This window comes from Embiotoca jacksoni, unplaced genomic scaffold (genome assembly GCF_022577435.1).
Source record: "Embiotoca jacksoni isolate LCO1_2020_lvr unplaced genomic scaffold, fEmbJac1.0.p SCAF_19, whole genome shotgun sequence".
NCBI lineage: Eukaryota > Metazoa > Chordata > Actinopteri > Embiotocidae > Embiotoca > Embiotoca jacksoni.
The window spans coordinates 3,497,435-3,516,043 of NW_027185329.1; the positions used below are offsets into that span (position 1 = coordinate 3,497,435).

The 18,609-nt window shown below is 42.1% G+C and overlaps 1 protein-coding gene across 1 annotated transcript; it reads left to right on the forward strand.

Moving 5' to 3' along the window:
- The first annotated feature begins 1,447 nt into the window (after positions 1–1,447).
- zmat3 (zinc finger, matrin-type 3) lies at positions 1,448–13,235 on the forward strand. The gene is made up of 6 exons (XM_069153042.1): positions 1,448–1,731; positions 7,874–8,616; positions 8,702–8,842; positions 9,531–9,700; positions 10,111–10,214; positions 13,014–13,235. Exons 1-6 carry the CDS (start codon positions 1,608–1,610, stop codon positions 13,220–13,222), a joined length of 1,491 nt encoding a protein of 496 aa, XP_069009143.1. The 5' UTR covers positions 1,448–1,607; the 3' UTR covers positions 13,223–13,235.
- The last annotated feature ends 5,374 nt before the right edge of the window (positions 13,236–18,609 follow it).

Genomic DNA, 18,609 nt, shown 5'->3' on the forward strand with positions numbered 1-18,609 from the left:
GAAGCAGCCTGTTATCCGTCCGACGCCCGCTTCGTGCGCCGGCGGTCGGTGACAGCGAGCCGGGTGAAATCCTCTTTGCGTTGCGGGCTGTCAGGTGTAACAGTCAGGGGTAATAACAACAGAGCCGCGTGTCCAGCGGAGGAAGAGCCGAGCTGGGGATGTTGTGGAGCAGATGAACCGCCGGTCGACTGGGACAAGTTGTCTCGCTGCGACAATGCAGCCACGCTGTCTGTCTGGGGCCCTCCTCCCTCCTCCTCCCTCCTCCCTCCTCCTCCCTCTCTCTCACACACACACACACACACACACACACACACACACCGGGAGGGAAACTGGAGGCGGTGATCCGTGTGAGATGTCTGTGCTGTGAAGGTGTCGTCACCATAATAATGTCCAAAAACATATTTTTATTCACATGTTATTAGAGGACTGTATCACATTATCGTAGCAAGTTAAAAAAAACAACAACAAAAAAACAGGCCGATAATTAGACAATGAACGTGTTTCTTTTTTTTTTTTTTTTTGTGGGTGTGACACACACTTATACAGCCCATAATAAATGATAAAACATCCGGTCGGCACGTCACAGCTGCACAAAAGACTGGCAACACGTAAAATAAAAAAAATAAAAACACACAAAAAAACACATTTATATGAAATAATTACTAGGCTAAATATAAATACAATATACATGAAAATATAGCCTATGTCATGTATGGCCTGCCATAAAAAAATACTCACATATATATATATATATATATATATATAGGAGACCCATTTTCTGGCTGTTAAGTCATATATTTGTATATTTCCTCATATACTCAAAGTAGTGTCTAAATTTTAACTATTTGTTTTATTAATGTGTTGTCTATCTATCTATCTATCTATCTATCTATCTATCTATCTATCTATCTATCTATCTATCTATCTATCTATCTATCTATCTTATTTTAATAAGATATGTAAATATAGATGTAATGTCGTAAAATACAACAGCAACACCGTCAACAATAGGTTGATAAAACATTAATAATAATAATAAAGTAACTGGTGTTTATTAATGCATAATTCTAATTAAAACAATTTAAATCCCTTTTTTTTTTTTTTTTTGCCCATATCTTATCATAATATTTTATCATAACGGCAGACCGGCTCTTTTCTCTGCAGATTTGGGATTGGAAAATTGCCAGCACGGGTGATCTGTGTGTACCACAGAGGTGAAACATATTTATACAATGTGTCATGATTGCATCCATGCAAAGAAACAGCAGTGGCATCGGAAATGGACTGTACCAAGAGGGAGAGGGACGCCGGAGGAGCCTCGGAGGGATTTATGTGCTAAAAAAAAAAAATCTAATTGCGCAAGCGAGAATATCTTTGTCCATATTTCATGTGAAAATACAAATAAGATAGGTTTAAATATTGTGGATTAACACGTATTTTCGCTGACTCTCGCTTTGTGGATTCCGCTATTCTCTGTGAGCTCCCCCCCCCCCCTCGCCCCCCCTCCGGTGAAAGCTGCGGTGCCTGCGCGTTGGTAGGGACTGTCATCCTGCCTGGCCGCCCGGTTTTTTTTGGAGAGAAGAAGTTGGCAGAGGGATGTTCCTGCGATGATGGCGCTGCAGCTCAAGAGCGGGGATGCAGCTTACTACCCGGGTGCGGAATACTGCAGAAACTACACATCGCCGCCTGTCAGCTACGGTGACAGCAGCCATTATCTTGCCCGACTGCCAGGTAAGGAGAGGCTTTACCATACAGGATCTCCCCCCCCCTTTGACTCTCAGCAGTCCTGTGCGCTAATGTGCAAGGATGGAGGGGAAGAAAAAAAAAAAAAAATCCAACCACAGACATTTGCAGATGGTTCAGGGGAAGGTGGATGCTGAACCCGGTTGCCCCGGTGCTGCTGTCATCATCATAATGTCATGTTGAGGGGTGCACCAGACACCATTCTGCTCAGCTTATGGAGCGTGGATGCTGCGATGCAAAATCTGAGGTTGTCGAGCTGCTCTAATGATCTCTGTGCACTGCAGGAGAGCTCTATTATCTCAGGCTCCAGGGAAATTCCTGCAGGTTACACGTATGACTGTAAAATGAAACAGTGCAGCCTCAATGCATTGTTCACTTTCATCTCTGGAGTGTGGCAGTCTGTCAAGTGGTCTGCTGTCAGAGCAAGTGAAGAAATCGTTGTTGCACCCTTTGGACTACAGGCTTGATCTGTACAGCTGATGGTGACATGTGGCAATTGCACAGTATGTGTTTCTTCACTGCACCTTCAAAGTCGAAGCCAAAACTAGCTTCCCCGTTGGATTTTGGGGGGACTTGAGGCATGCGTGTGTCCTGAATTTATAGATGATGAAGATTTACAGCACGGCTAGGATCAATCCACTTGGTGATATTCATGGGTTTAAATAGTCATTTGTCATCTTCACCTAGATTTCTCTGTCATGGTGAATCAACGTTATTGCAGCTAATTGGAACATATGTGGGAGAAAAAGGACATGATTAATGGGCCACTCAGTAGCAAAAAAATTGATGACCCCTTTCATAATAAATCAACCGCTCAAGTAATTTGTTAAATTACGTTTCTCAAATGTTCTTTTGTGTGCCTTTCTCTCAAAATAGTATCAATTTAACACCTCCACAAGTTTTAACTTTTGGTCCACAAAAAATTTGAGCTGTATTTCTACTTCATAGACTAATATTTTAATCAATTACTAAAGAAAATCTAAACTGCTCAATAATAATAATTGCAACAATTCATGTGTAAGACAACTAGCTTTTCATGTCAAGAGCTAGTTGTTATCTTTAAGGTGGAATAGATACTAATCAATATGGTAATAGCCGCCTAATGTGTAGGCCAGGTTAACAGTGCTCTAGGTCCTTAACGGAGAATACCAGTCACTTTATGTTATTAAAGTTAATGCCTAGATCACAGCTAGACCATGAAAATGAACTTTTCTCTGGTAAAAGGAAACGTGATGGATGTTTAAACTGTACTCTTGAAGCCAGGCTTTACTGTAATGGCTCAGTAAATAAATTTCAGATTACAGTAAGACGTATTTGGACTTTGCTGCTCATCCGGTGCCCAGTGAAGCAGATGGAATAAGTGCAGGAGGCATGTGGCCCTCATCGCTCCATAATTGATGTGACACAACACAGTCTGTACGGCATGAGAAACTCTCGAGAAAAAGAACACTTGGCCTATTTAGTGATTCTCCGTGGAGGCCGTGAGATTATCAGGCTACAAGACAGGAGGTTTTTTATTTCTTTTGTCTTGGTTCGAATCCAGCACAGTCAAGCTCCAAAAAAAAAAATCTGACAAGCGATAGAAAAACTTCCGATCTCGTTTCCAGACAGTCGTTTATTTTTTTCAACTTTGGCAGATTCTTTTGAGAGACTTTGAGAACAATATTTCTCCCAAAAAATATGATAAATATGACAGTGTTGTAAATTGACTGATCACTCGCTGCCTTCGGATTCAGATTTATGTTACATAAGCCCGATTTTGACTTGCAAAGTTGATTGTGTCCACTCCAAAGCTTCAAATGCAAAATGCCAAAATTAGATTTTTGTTTGTTGAGGTCCACCGCTGAGAATATGTGAATACGTTCTGCAGCTCTGTCGTCTGCTCTATGTGGGCGAGGATCTGGGTCTCTTTGAGGAGAGGAGGAAACTAACCTTGACCTACAGTATGTAGCTCACATTAAAACCATAGGAAGACAAAAGAGCCCAAATAAAAGAGCAGACAGGCAGGTTCTTCTCTGACACATCTCTTCTTGTCAAACCAGGGTGTGAATTCTTCTGAGCAAAGGTCAAGCACCAACCCTCTTTTTATTATGTTCACTGGTATAATTCAAAGCTATTTTTTCTCCGCTTATCATGTTCCTGTGGGAGAAACCTCTTTTGTATTACGAAATAAGGAGATATTTCTTAATAATTTTGGCTGCCATATTTGCAGTCTTCACACATACCTAATAATTCATTGTTTTTGGTTCGCTCCTGAATTTTCTCCTATGGTTGCTCTTTATGCCAGTGCTGAGCCATCACTGCAAGATTTCCTTCCTGGCAAGTCTGATCAAAAGAGCATCATAATTAAGACCAATTTCTATTAGAACTAATCAGACTTTGCCTATAATGCATATCTTGATAATAACAGGATATCAAATCAAGAAGAGATGTGTCTCGGTTTAATACTCAGGAACAAAAAAAAGATGAAGGAGGAGGCAAAATGAGAGTAAATGTTTTTGATATTGTTATTGAGCGCAGTCAGTCCCAGCTGGAGTCTTATCTGAACTAAAAATGAAAAAAAAAAAAACATGAGGAGTTACTGGCAAAATAAGACATTGAGATTAATTACAAAAATGAATAGACCATAAGGGTTTTAAGTTACAAATGTAGGGTAGAAGTGATAAAGGTCTGTGAGTTTGGCCTAGTAAAGGGTTTGAATTACCAAGAAATTAAGACTAGAGCTTGTGTTAATTGTATATAAAGTCTCATTAATTACAGTAGAAGTGTGACACTAACAAAATGAATAGAAATTTACCTTAAAAGAGGAAGTTAAGTTACATTCATTGGGAAAAATATGTTACAAAATGAGATGGTATCAAAGACCTTCAGACCAAAACTGGTTGGTTGGTGTAGTCCCTGTTTGACTCCTTGTTCCCTGACATAGTGATGGCTGCATGAAATCATAATGTTAAGTTATTAACCAGGTAAATGCATGAGGAAGAATCGGCAAGAAGAAGAAGAGGTCAGGAAAGATAAAATGCAATGTACAGAGGTGATGATGGAAAAACAGCTGACAGCATGTTCCAGTTTATCTTTAGTCAAAAATGCTCATAGTTAAATGCATTACATGTAGTTTAATACGTATCTTGTGTGCTGGTACAATGTCTGCTCTGAAGTGTTTAGTGGATCAAACATAAAGGGTCAGCGGTCCTGCAGCGGCGTTCTGGACTGCTCCTAATGCTGCTGATCACACTGATGATGAGCAGTATGTGATTGGTGATCTGACTCTGGATGGCATTAATAGTGACTGCTGAGCATCGAGGTGTTTTCTAGTTCAACATCATACTGGACTCATCCAATAGCACAAGTGAAAAATAATAACATTTGAAGACAGTCCATTTATTTTCCTTCTTTTATGTTTACCATAACATCAAAAACACATTTTCCCCATTTTTTTTCTCTCCATATTTGGTGTTAAAACTAACACAGCATTCTGCCATGCACTTTACCTTCTGTTACATTAATTAAAAAAAAATTCATAAAGAAGTTTGAGATTTTTCTCTTTAACTGTCCACTCACAGACTCACAGGGGCCAACATTAACCCGCTTCCCCTGCTGTTTGTACTACAAATAAATCCCTGTTGATGCTCCCTACGGAGGCCCGAGAGTATCTCCGTAAAAGGAGCCCCAACAACAGCAATGTAAAACCATCCGTGAGCAGGATATATTAAGACACCATTTACAATGCCACTAAGTAGTGAAATTTAAAAAAATGTATATGCAACTGCCACATAGTCTTACCTTATTAATGCAGAGGCACCATTTCCAGATCCACTAAAACTTCCACGGTCTCATCTTGCAGTCGACAGGACTAAGGTCAGTGCCTTTTCCAGCATACCTTTCTCTTGAGGTCAGCCAGGCCAGGTGACAGACAGGCAGCTGGACAGATCGGACACACAGACTGACAGCGAGCAGCAGTTGGAAACACAAACACTCCAGGGTGTTATTTTGGGTCCGTGATTCACTGTCATTGGGCGTCCGATTGGATCCCAGATGAAAGCTTCCAGCAGAGTGAGTTTTGACACAGCTGTTGGCGTATTAGTGATCTGACAATATATATGTAGTTACACTCCCCCCCCACACACACACACACACAAAAGAGCATTAGAACAACACAAAAAAATAAGCATAGTGCCATTCCCTTCATGCTATTTCCTTCTGTTTTACTTACATGAACAGCCATGTCATCCATTCAAACCGACACACACACAAACACACACACAAAAGAGCATTAGAACAATGCAAAAAATACACAAATAAGCATTACCTTTTGTTTTTCTAACATACACACCCATGTCTTCCATTCAAATTCACACACATACTGCAAATGTAGAATTTAAGCGACTCAAAAAATACACAAATAAGCATTTACCTTCTGTTTTTCTAACATGTCTTCCATTCAAATACACACTCTCCCTCGCACACACACACACACACACACACACACACACACACACACACACACACACACACACACACACAAAAGAGCATTAGAGTGGCACAAACAAAATACACAAATAAGTATAGTGACATTCCTTTTATAATTTAATTTTCTCATGTTTTTCGTACAACGTACATGAACACCCATGTCTTCCATTCAAACACACACACACACACACACACACACACACACACACACACACACACACACACACACACACACACACACACACACACTATCAGTTTATCCAAGTGGTCACACTGCAGGCCGTGATGATTTATCGTCACTGCCTCTGTTTGTGTGTGTGCACATGGACATATATGTCACATCCCGTATGCATGACTGCAGGCGCTGCAGGCTCAGCCTAATCTTCCTGATGCCCACTGGAGTGTGAAGCTCCTCTGTCCTAGAATCTGTTTCTATTCGCCCATCTCTTTACACCCCCCCCCCCCCACCCCTCCACCACCACCACCACACACACACACACACACACACACACACACCTCGGGGCGCCATAGAAATAAGTGCCTTAATTTTAGTCACTGTAGATCTGTCATTGGATTTTCACTGAGTTCCCTCTCGATGACGGTTTGGCGATCTGTCAATAGACAACATTCACTTAAATCTGCAGGACAAATCGGACACATTAACTTTCTAATCCAATCATTTCGTCACATATTTATCTTTGGCAAAGAGGTTTATACATCGTTACAGCCCTTTCTTTTCATACAACTGTGAGACATTGACTCCAATTCCACTTCTCTGGATTTTTGCTTAAAGACAGATCTGCCACAATGGGTTATACCTGTATCCACCTCAGCCATAATGTTTTTCCACTGCAGTTCCTACAAAATCCATTTCATCTTTACCAGATTTGAAACATAACAAAGTCGGGCATATTTAACAGAATCCATCTTTGCACAAAGCCCTCCTATTCTCCAATGTGTATTTAGATGCAGATCAAGATCACATCCATCATAGCTGCTCTGTGAGGCTGTACAGCAGTGGCTTGATGACGTCAGCAAAACAAGCACACAATGGAAGTGTTGGAATGCTGATGTATAGCAAGTACAATGTGTGTTGTGTTTATCATCTCAGTTTACAATCTGAGTATATTAGCATTTTCTAATTAGCACTAAACACAAAAAAACACTTGAAACGGACATGAATGTCATTCATTTAAACTGTATTGGACAAAAATGAAAACCTGACCCGATGATGGTGCCAGATGAAAAGACAGTGGCGTCCTAAATGTATAACGATGCAGCCTGAGTTTCATGCTCGTCTTTTCAGTCAGGCGTCAGACATTTAATTCAAACCCACAATCTCATGATGGTACTCAAAGAAAAGCCAGGCGATCACTAAAGTCAGCAGAGATACACTATGAATAACTGTGACAAGCCATTCAATGGTTGTAAATAGGTTGCAGCTCCCCCGTGAACCTGTCGTGGATATAAATACTGGATGGACAGATAAACCATCAAGCTTTAACGGGGAAAAAATGGCAGACAATGCAGATGATCGTGCATTATTTATTTCATGTTTGTCCGAATCAGCACCAACTTCCGCGTCAAGGTTTTTAAATTCCCTTTTAAAAAGTGTCTCTATTTTGTAAATGTGAAATGTGTTTACCTCTGATGTCCACAGGCCCAGAAACCATGCTGAAGCCTCCTCTGAGTCTCTTCACTCATCCCCAGCAGCCTTTCCAACACATGGACTCTCTGCACCATCTGGGACCTCCTCCGATGGCCCCTACGCAGCCTCTCGGCCCACCACCCATCGCCCCTGCTCAGGCAATCAGACCCCCAACTATGGCTCCCACCCAGACTCTGGGGCCCCCTCATATGGCTGCTCCTCACACATTAAGGCCTCCCCCCATTACACCGCCACACACCTTAGGCCCCCCTCCGATGCCCCCAGCTCAGCCACTGGGGCCTCCGCCCATGCCACACGCCTTGGGGCCCCCACCTGTCGATCATACGCAAGCAATAGTGCCTCCAACCATGGACCTCACACAGCCGATGCGGCCTCCGCATCTGAACCCCGCACATGCGCTGGTGCTGCCACCTGTGGTGGCGCCCCACGCCGGACGATTCCCCCTCCTTCCTAGCCCCCTGTCCTCGCCCCACGCTCCTGGCCCCGACCCTTCACTGCTGCCCCCGAGGCCCCCGGGACCAGCCCTCATCCCAGCCCCGGTGTCCGGCCTCATCTGCGGTCCTCTCCCCGGTCAGGCGGCCCCAGCCAGCGAGCAGCCCCACGATGAGGGCTCCTCGCTGGGGATGGAGGAGCAGGAGGACTCCCTGGGCCTGGAGGAGCTGTGTAAACCATTGTACTGTAAACTCTGCAACGTTACCCTCAACTCTGCTCAGCAGGCACAGGCTCACTACCAGGTCAGCGGAAATACACATACAGACATGTACACCACATGTAAAAAAAAAACTATAAATAAACATGAAATTCTGTTATCTTATCAAGGGAAAGAACCACAGTAAAAAGTTGAGAAACTTCTTCGCTGGTAGTCAACAGCCACCCGCCATCAGGATCCCAGAAGCCCTCGAGGCGACTGGCCAGACAGCCTTCAGCTCAGGATCCAGCGACAGTGACGCAGGCAAGCAGGTCAGGCCCACACTTTTCACAATTCAGCAGCAGCCTACCTGAATGTGACAGTTTGAGTTGAGGAGGTGGGTGTGCTGCTGCTGCTGCTGCTGCTGCTGCTGAAACGGCCACCGTACTGAAAGAGGTCGCTTCCTCTGAGGAGGTGGGAGGGAACTGCAGAGTCACTCTGATTTTCATCTGAACAGCGGAAACTCATTCTCCTCTCACCACTGAACGGCTTAATGTCTCTTCTCACTCTCCGCACTTTAAAATTAAGATGCCTTCTCCAATTTTTCCAAAAATTGAAGTTTCCAAAGTTTACTAATGAAATAACTACATTTAAAAAAACAAAACAACTCTGAATAACAGCATCAAGTAAAGATCTGAACAATCAACAAAACTGACAGAATTTTGATCATTTTTAGCTCAAGTTTTATATTATATACCATCAAATGTCCTTTTTGTACATGACTGAATTTAACTAGTGTATAAAATTAATAAGTTATACATATATATCAAGTTTTTTGGAATCGTCTTTAGTGCACGGACGGGATTGCGTTCTCAGTAATTACTAACTTTCATATTCGTATCCAGTTGAAAAATAAATTCTTCCCCGCAGCCCACCGGAGGCTAAACATTTCTTTCTTCTCCTTCTCAAAGTTGACTCCTCTCACCACGAACACTGTGCTGCCTTGTCCCGTCTCTGCAGGCGCTGCTGTATAAGGGGGCGCCCCGGGTCATCCTGGCCACTGAGAACGACTATTGTAAACTGTGTGACGCCTCCTTCAGTTCACCAGCAGTTGCACAGGCCCACTACCAGGGCAAGAACCATGCCAAGAAACTACGGCTGGCCGAGGCCCAACAGAACTCCACTAACATGTAGGTTTGGGAGATTTTTGTTTTGCTGTATTGGCAGCAGGTTTCGTCCTCGTTCTGCTTTGTGCAGGATGATTGCAAAAATGTGCTCGCAGACAAATTGGAGGTCCTCTCAGAGTTTGCTGATTACAAGGCAGGTTTAAATAAGTTAAAATAAAAAATATTGGTGTCTTAATACGAAACATTTTGGCAATAGCCTGTTCATAAGGAGTTGATGTAAAGATAAATTTAACTACAGTATTTTTCACCGGATACAAGTTACTCAGGAAACATTGCGGACCGTGTTTGATTTTAGCAGCTTAATCCAGTCATTAATTAGCCAATTAGCCATGTTGATATCATTAAAGATAATAGAACTTGTTTTGTTCACCTTGTGGACCAAACCGAAGTGACTTTGGTTCTGCCTTTTACAGGGAAGGCAGCAGTGAGGCTGCTCCAAGGAGAAACAGGAAAGACGGCAGCGAGTACCGACTGGTGAAGAACCGTCGCAGCCAGCAGATACCCGCCTCCATGCCAGGTAAAGTATTCAAAATGAATTCAAATTAAGAGGCAGCAGCGGCATAATTTAGGGAGATAAATAATTGCTTCTGTCTGGATCTGATAAACACTTCTTCCAGTCAAGTTCTAAGCTGAAAAATAGACAAAGATGTGAAAAACTTGAAGTTGTGGACACTTTGGTTCCCTCCAAGGTCAGTTTTTAAACTTCCCATTCTTCCAGTTAATATTTAACCAATCAGTCAGAGAGTTAAACAGCTTTACAGTCCGGCTGTATCGTGGACAAATGTACAAACACAACCACAAAGGAGGTATTAGCTATGCTAACTCGTGTTAGCAGCTGAATAAGACACTTTTGGCTGGATCGTGAACAGATTAATGTCAGCTGACCACAAACAAGGTCATACAAGTCGGGTTAGGTAACTATTCCTTAGTTCTCCAAAAATGATTCCACACTCCAGCACTTCACTGGATTTGGACGGTAGCAGCTCAGGGTTTATTTTCCATCATAAAAAGTGATTCATATCCATAATCCTCTTGATGTAGATATTCTATAACGGGAAGCCAGCTTGGCCATTTTCAACTCCAGTAGCTGACTGAGCACTGGCGAACGCCCTTAAGGCAGAAAGAGAGAGAAAAACAAATCAAAAGCAGATCTTCCATCCGCTGATGTCAGAGTACATCAGTGAAGTAAACAGCTTTCTAAAAAGGTATGATGGACGCCCGCAAACATGAAACACTTTCTCCCAAAGGACGAGATGTGTCACGATTTGAAAAAAAAAAACGGGTTTTGAAAATAGACTTTTTACAGCGTGCAGAAAGAGTCTAGGAAAAAAATTACATATATTTTAGTCTTTTTCACTCAAAGTGCTGTCATTTAATTTCATTTCCCACACTTTGTGAAGCACCCACTTATTATCGACCTCCTCTGTGGTTTTGTAAAAGCTGATGCAAAGCTGCACCGTCGCTGGGAGTAACGTGGTTGAACAGAGTTTACCGGCGTTTCATCCAACTTGCAGGTTAAAGGACATCTTTTTGTGCTGAAAGCTTTTTCTTTCTTTTTTTAATTTAGCCAAGTTTTCAGTGTGTTTCGGTGTGAGTGTCTGCTTTCGCCTGTGAGTGTGTGTGTGTGTGTGTGTGTGTGTGCGTGTGTGTGTGTGTGAAAACAGATACAGAGAGGGTAACGTCAGACTTTCTACTGACGTCAAACAACCATCTCTTTCTTGTCGGACTCCTTCTTCTCTGTCTCTCCGCAGACAAAAGCATTAGCACTTCAGCTGGAGATGAAACAGGATAAATCATCCAGTGAAGCCTATTCCCTTCCTCTCTCACTCACTGTCATCCACTCTCTCTCTCTTTCTCACACACACACACACACACACACACACACACACACACACACACACACACACACACACACACACACACACACACCGCAACGTTCTGCTGATTGAATCAGTTTTCTTGATGGACAAATCCTAAAATAGCTGCACTCTCTCCTGCGGTTGCGTTCTCGCTGTCTCTTTATCTCTCTCTCAATCTGCTTCTCGTTTTTCTGCCGTGTTAACACAAGCACAAACAAGCAATAGTCTTTTTTTTTTTTCCAAAAGACCACCTCGATGTAATCCCAGAAGACTTTGTGCTTTTTTTTTTCTTTTCTTTTCTTTCTGTCCAGTCTGGTGTATCATTATCACCCGTAGCAGTGATATGAATGTGTCTCTGGGTGTGTCCTCAGCTGAAGATTCCTGCTGAAACAATTAGTGAATTGATCCACTTTAATAATGAATGCGAGTGTAAGTAATTTATCAAGTATCATGACCTATTGTTCACAAAATTGGCTCCATGAGGCTGTACTTAAGCTATAAATACTAGTTTTAGTCTGCTACAGAGTTGTTTAACAGGTATAATTTTTAACATAATCACCATCTTAGTTGAGCATCATAGCATGCTAGTATTTGCTAACGGGAGTTGATGGGAGTGCCATTAGTTTTGCAGATATTTTTGTTTTAATGACCACGAAAGAAAAATCAGGAGGTCAACAATCTGTCCTGACACAGACTTGAACATATGCACCGAATTTCACATTAATCCATCTAATAGTTGTAGAGACTTCTCACTCAAAATCATAAACGTTAACCTCATTGGGTTGCCAGAAACAAAATCGCTAAAGTCAGGAAACTAAAGGACTCTGACTCTCAAATATTTGCTAGTTCCAGTTTTTTTAAATGCAAAGACTAAGAAAGAGAATTGAATATCTTTGGGTCTGGGACTGCTAAACTACATTAGACATTTATTGAATTTTTCATCAACATTTTAAGGTTCAGCGTGGAGGATTTAAGGTAATCTGTTGGTAGAATTGGAATATAATAATCATAATTGTGTCGTGCAATCGTTGTGTTTTTGTTACCGAGGCGGGTCTTCTTCCACGCAGTGCGCCATGTTTCTACTGTAGCCCAGAAGGAACAAAAGATGGCTCTCGCGAGGGCCTTTCAGGTTTTTTTTAGCCGCCACCGTATATTCTCTGACATGCTTGGAAATTGAGGGAGAGAGAGAGAGAGGAATGTTCAGTTAGTTGCAATCTGCAAAATCACCACTGGAAGCCACTAAATCCTACAGACTGCTCCTTTAATTGTCTAAATGATCAATTGGAGCAAAAAGACAGATGATTTATAATACAAAATAATTCTTACTTGCAGCCTTTCATCTCGTATCTTTTTCTACCTTTAGTCTCTCCAGTTGTCATGGTGGATAAATATAACATGAATCAGCAGCTACTAACCTCTCTCCTGTCCACTGTCTCTCACTCTTCCTCCCGCCTCAGGGCCGTACTACAACCCCAGGCCGAGGCAGCGCATCCCGAGGGACTTGGCCATGTGCGTGACTCCCAGCGGACAGTTCTACTGCTCCATGTGCAACTGTGGAGCCGAGCAGGAGACGGACTTCAGGCAGCATCTGGAGAGCAAGCAGCACAAAGCGAAAGTGTCGGAGTTGAGATACCGCCACGAGATGGAGAACCTCGGCTACAGCTAAGAGACACGAGAGGGGAGGGGAAGGGGGGTGGGGTGGGGAGGTGGGTGGGGCGGGAAGCGTGAAGACGGGGACCAGAGTGTGACAGAGTAGACAGACGGTACCAACACCACAGAGCAGGAAGGCAAACACTGCCTCGTGTTTGAGAGAAGCAGTTAGCCCAAACGGCCTCAAGATCTTGTTGCAATTCATTTGATATACGGATCAAACGCTTAAAATCCTGGTATTTGACAGGACAGATATACAAATGGGCGGCTGAGACTCTGGCGGTTGATGAGGTTGTACGCCGGGCGCAGGATCGATGTCTGCATGTCAAAGTGTCCTCGGGCGAAACACTGAATTCCTAGCTGCCCCCCGATGGGCGGGCCAGCTCTGCCCATCCCATCTACAGTACCGTAGGAGGCCATAATAGGATATACTTGACCTGGGTATTACTCTCACAAATTCAGTCGGTATATCACACCATGCAGAAAAAATTGGGAGTTTTCAATATATAATTTAGAAATAAAACAAGAAAAAAAAAAAAAAAGGCACAGAATCAGAGCACATTTTGGACCCGCTACTTTTTCTTACACTTTTTTCCTGGTCAGTTGTCATCTAAAGCTGCGAGCGGGTTGTACTCTGACTCAGGGGTGAATGCAAATGAAATGCAAAAAAAAAAAATCTTGAGCTTGTTTGGGCCAATAGGGTGAGAGGGTTGGTGGTCAGCAGAGAGCTGGCAGGACAGAAGAGGAGGCACAAAAACACTCGTGAAGAGGGTTCAAGCACTGAGGGAGAATTCAAAATGTGCAAAATAGACAGAGACTGGTGGAAGAAGTGAAAGCGACGAGGCAAACACTCGACGTGAGAACATGTTGGGAAAAACTGAGGATGGGAGTTTCAGTTTGAGACTCGTGTGAATCAGGCCTACGGGTTTTTTTTGTTTGTTGTTGTTTTTTACAGGCCCTGCAGCAGGGACATCAGGGCCACCTAGTGACCGCAGAGCCACAACAAAAATGCATCTTTAAAACCTAACAGAGGGAATAAAAATCCAAAGCACTCCTTCGTAATTTAACAAAAACAAAGCACAATGAACATCATCTGGTAGGAACAGCGTTACGTGAATCTGTGAGCCTTAGCTGACCTCTTAGCGGTCCTTTGGCGTGTACAGGCTCAAGACGGAGACCCGGCCAGCCTTGTTCGTGCCTTTGGAGGGAATTAGGCTGAAGACCAAGCTTTGGCTAGCCATTTATCTAGCAACATAGTGGAAACCAGTCTGTAGTATGGATTGGGTTTTATATTCTGTGTCATCTCTCTTCTTGTATTAAATCCACATTAATGTTCTGTAAATATTATTGAATTACGTTATAGATGTAAATATAGTACAATAGACATGAATCCTGTTGATTCTTTGGTTAATGTTAGCCTAGCATATAATGTAAATTCTCATAATCTATTTAATAATGATCAGGAATCTTGTACAAAGTGTGCACTGACTGAATGTCTACTTATCGCCACTGTGTGTTTGTGTGTGGATTTCCCAGCAGGCCCTCCACACCACTTTGGGTGGTGCCTTGGTTTATTGTAACTCTGGTATCTTCAGCGTGTAGTTAAAAAGCTGCTAGTCTCATTATTTTGACTGCACATGCCCGTAGAGGCTGCCTCTGAAGCTGAAACGTCTTCGGATGCCGAGTACAAGCTGAATCTTTGTCTTGAGAAACAACCAGAATGGCATTATGAGGAGGAAACGTGTAAACAAATCACTGACAGTGGTGCGTGCAGCCGAAAGCATTTCAACTCAAAACTTCAAATTGGTTTGCAAATTGCAGAGCTCCTGGATATCTCTGGATTTAAGACATGTCATTTAATTCTCCCAATCAAACTCGATTCCCGAAGGGGACGTAACCAGGTCTTAATGCAGCGTGAAACGTCTGCAGAGGAGTGACGTCAACTTTATCTGGATCTGCAGTTTTTTTTAGTTTTTTTTTTATGACCAGGTCCAACTGCCTTTCTGTCTTTAACCCATCCTGAAAAGATCAGGTACATAATCGGAAACAAATTTGATCTGTTCCAGTTCAGCGGTGCAGTCACAAGACATTCGGAGTTTACAGTCATACTGTGTATTAAATGACTAAATATGTGTACTGTGCCTTTAATATTGGCTATGATCTCCACTGCATTTGAAGATTATAATGATGGGGGTCAAAAATTGTTTTTATTTTTTGTTGTTTCAAACACAAAACTGATGATTCTTTAGTCTTTTAAATAGAAAAAAAAAAAGATCTTATTTATGCCTCAAAAATCTTTTTATTTTGCAGTAAAACTGATTTTTCAAAAGGAATTTACATATGCCGACATTTTTTTTATCTGCACAGTCTACGTAAATAGATTTTTGGTTCAAAAGAAGAGACAAACCTTCACTTCCAACCCTTTCTGCAGGACAACAGTGCACACCCTCTTCCACAAAACTGAATCAGGCCTGATCAGTTCACATAATTAGATGTGTTGGAAAGTGAAATGAAAGCAGAGTCCCAGCTTTTTCTCTTAGGTCAGTTTCATCAGCTGTGGGGAGAGGCAGCTGTTCGCAACTTGTGTTTGTCTCTGGAGCACAAACATACACACACCTGACCACACACACACACAAACACACACGAGGACACTCAGGAGAATAGCACTGTGAGGACAGAGTACTGTGGTGTTTCGGGGATTTAACCACAAGAGAAAGGCACAGCCGAGAGGGAGAGGCAAACAGGATGAAAAATTAAAAAAAAAAAAATCATCAGGCTGTTTATGATCCCACTGTGCTGTATAGTTTCAGAAAAAAAGGAACAAAGATGAGCTGATGAAAGCAGAGCTCGAACCAAATCTGTGGGTGACACGAGTTTTTCACGTTAGACGGAGTTGCGGTCTTTTAATAGCACTCCTCCTCCTCCTAGAAATAACGCGCTTTGTCTTAAATGAAAGCACTGGTAGCGTAACCTTTTATTATGTTGACAGGCTCCTGCATTCAAAGTGAGAGTCACGCTCCAATGCAGCTATTGAACACCTTCAGTAAGTGCAGGAAACGATAAAATGGAGAGGAATGGAGGAAATAACAGGCTCCCACAGACGAGGCTTAGAGAGCAGAAAACAGGAATCTGCTTCTGCTCAGTTTAATATTTGGACCCTTTACAACCTTTTTGACTTTTTAACCCATGAAAAGGAGCATTTATCTACTTAGGACTAGTCATCACAGGTTGTGGCCTTAATGTGGGCATGAATATGAGCAGTCAGACCAAAGATTGATATTTTCTTGTCAGAATTATTTGAACAAAGTTTGATCATCGAGGCCAAACGGGCAACTGCTCCACAGTATAATGCCTATCTGCAGTTTATTTATCATTGTGAATGTGGATGTGAATTAGTTGTTACTTGTCACGTGGACTAATGAGGACCTTTAAGAAAAAAAAAAAGTGAAAAGCAATTTGTCTTTGTGCCATCAGAATGTGTCACTGAGACACAATCCCCTGGTGGACTGACAGGTGTATTACACGCTTTGCCGTGATACTGGGAGTTCCTTCTTTGAGACAGGGAATACAAAGAGAGGTGTTTGGGGTGTGTGTGTAGGTGGTCAGCAGGGGTCCAATAGGTCTGATTTGCTCTAGTGGAAGTCAATCTATCTATACTCTACGTGTTGACCTTACATCATCGTGTTTTTTGGGACAATAATGTGCCAATCACAGCAAATAGTTTGAGGTTGATTTTGTTCTTTCAAAACATAAAAGATCATTCGTCCTCCAGATTCATAGAAGTATTTAGAATTATTAATGTGTGACCCGAAGCCTCTATTTTACTTTGAAAGGGTTCCAAAGGAAAGAGCTCCAGAGAGCGGCCTCTAATTGAAAATGAATTAATGAGCCTGAAACAACATCGTAAACGCAGTTAGTAGTTAATGGGCTGAAGCATGGCGATGTTATGGGTACTGAAGCCGTGAAACTCTATTCTGCCGCTAAGGCTCTGCATTTGTTTGGCAAAAGTTTTACGCAGGCAACCCGCTCGTCTCCCCAAGAGGAAAAAAAAATCAAGAAACCACTGTGGTTAATAAATAAAGGCATCTACGTGAATATAAGTCCATGAGCTAATAACAGGTTTCTGGATATCTGCACTTTTATTTGCCGAGCTTTCACTGAAATTGATCAGATTGCATTAATGCTTATAAAAAGACTTTAGCGTGTGTTTGGTCAGTTAATACGTTGAAAGAGTTCAAATACCTGGGGCACTGTTTCTATTTGTTTCTCTTTGTGTTTACTTGACTATAGGGTTTAGTAACTCTAATATAATGCTAATTATTGGATTGACTTTATGAACTAACGCTGTTACCTGAATGCTGATGTGTTTCAGCACCATAAGTTATAAGTTGAAGTTCAGAGCTTCGTTGTTAATGACAGAGAAGTGTTGCATATATTGTGCCGCATAAATTGTATCTGGTTTATTTTGTGCACGAGTAAAGTCATTGTCAATGTTTCTACTATAGAGCGAAAATATGAGGATGCCATTTCACGAGCGTTTTTGTGGTATTTGTATGACTGGATGGTTCAGAAAATGTCTTGTGTGTCGCAGGGAATCTGCAAAATGGTACCGGAAAGAACAACAATTTTGCACTTAATATAAAAAGACAACTGGTGATTATACAGAAAAGTGTGCTACCATGCAGTATGTCGTTTAGTTCAAAGAGAAAGACTTCGCTATCGTTGTCATTATTTGCCTCTGAATAATTCCTATCCTGATGTTTACGAGGTGAGAAGGTGAAGCTGTTACGGTCATATTTGTAATTCTGTGTGTTTACTCATGTGCTGCACCGTTGGATGGATGCAGATCAGGATAGATGGGCAACAACGTGAGGTTTTAGTAGAAAATAAATATATCTATAACATGTGAAACACGCCACCAGACTATTACATCAAGGACACCATTTCTTAAGTTCAGGTGTGGCGTCTGGCGAAAAATAAATCAAAATTATTGGGCTGTCATTTTTCTGAAAAGCTTTCTCGACTGTGAGGATGAAGACACGACTCCCAGGTCACAGTCACATCCTCACCATCTGAGCTGAAGAAGCTTTTGAATGTACAATGATGTTTTTAATCGAAACTCCAGTCCGCTCAATTCCATTTCCTCCAGACGTTGTACCACCTGAATAAAAATGGAGAAATTAGGTGTTTTACAGCAGGATTTCCAAAGTAGCGTTTGTTAAAGGAATAATTGGACATTTTGCTTGATGTACTTTTTCACTTTCTTACCCAGATTTGGATGAGGAGATTGATGCCGTTTTTGCGTCTGTGCTGCAGATCCAGGAGGTTATTAATTTAGCTTTGCTTAAAAACTGATACCCAGGCTTCTTCCAAAGTTAAAAGATCTCAACACATCTAGCAGCT

Coding starts and splice junctions, on each gene's coding strand:
- zmat3 (XM_069153042.1), top strand. CDS start 1,608: ATGATGGCGCTGCAGCTCAAGAGCGGGGATGCAGCTTACTACCCGGGT. Junction 8,843..9,530: donor ACAGTGACGCAGGCAAGCAG/GTCAGGCCCACA, acceptor CCGTCTCTGCAG/GCGCTGCTGTATAAGGGGGC. Junction 9,701..10,110: donor CAACAGAACTCCACTAACAT/GTAGGTTTGGGA, acceptor TGCCTTTTACAG/GGAAGGCAGCAGTGAGGCTG.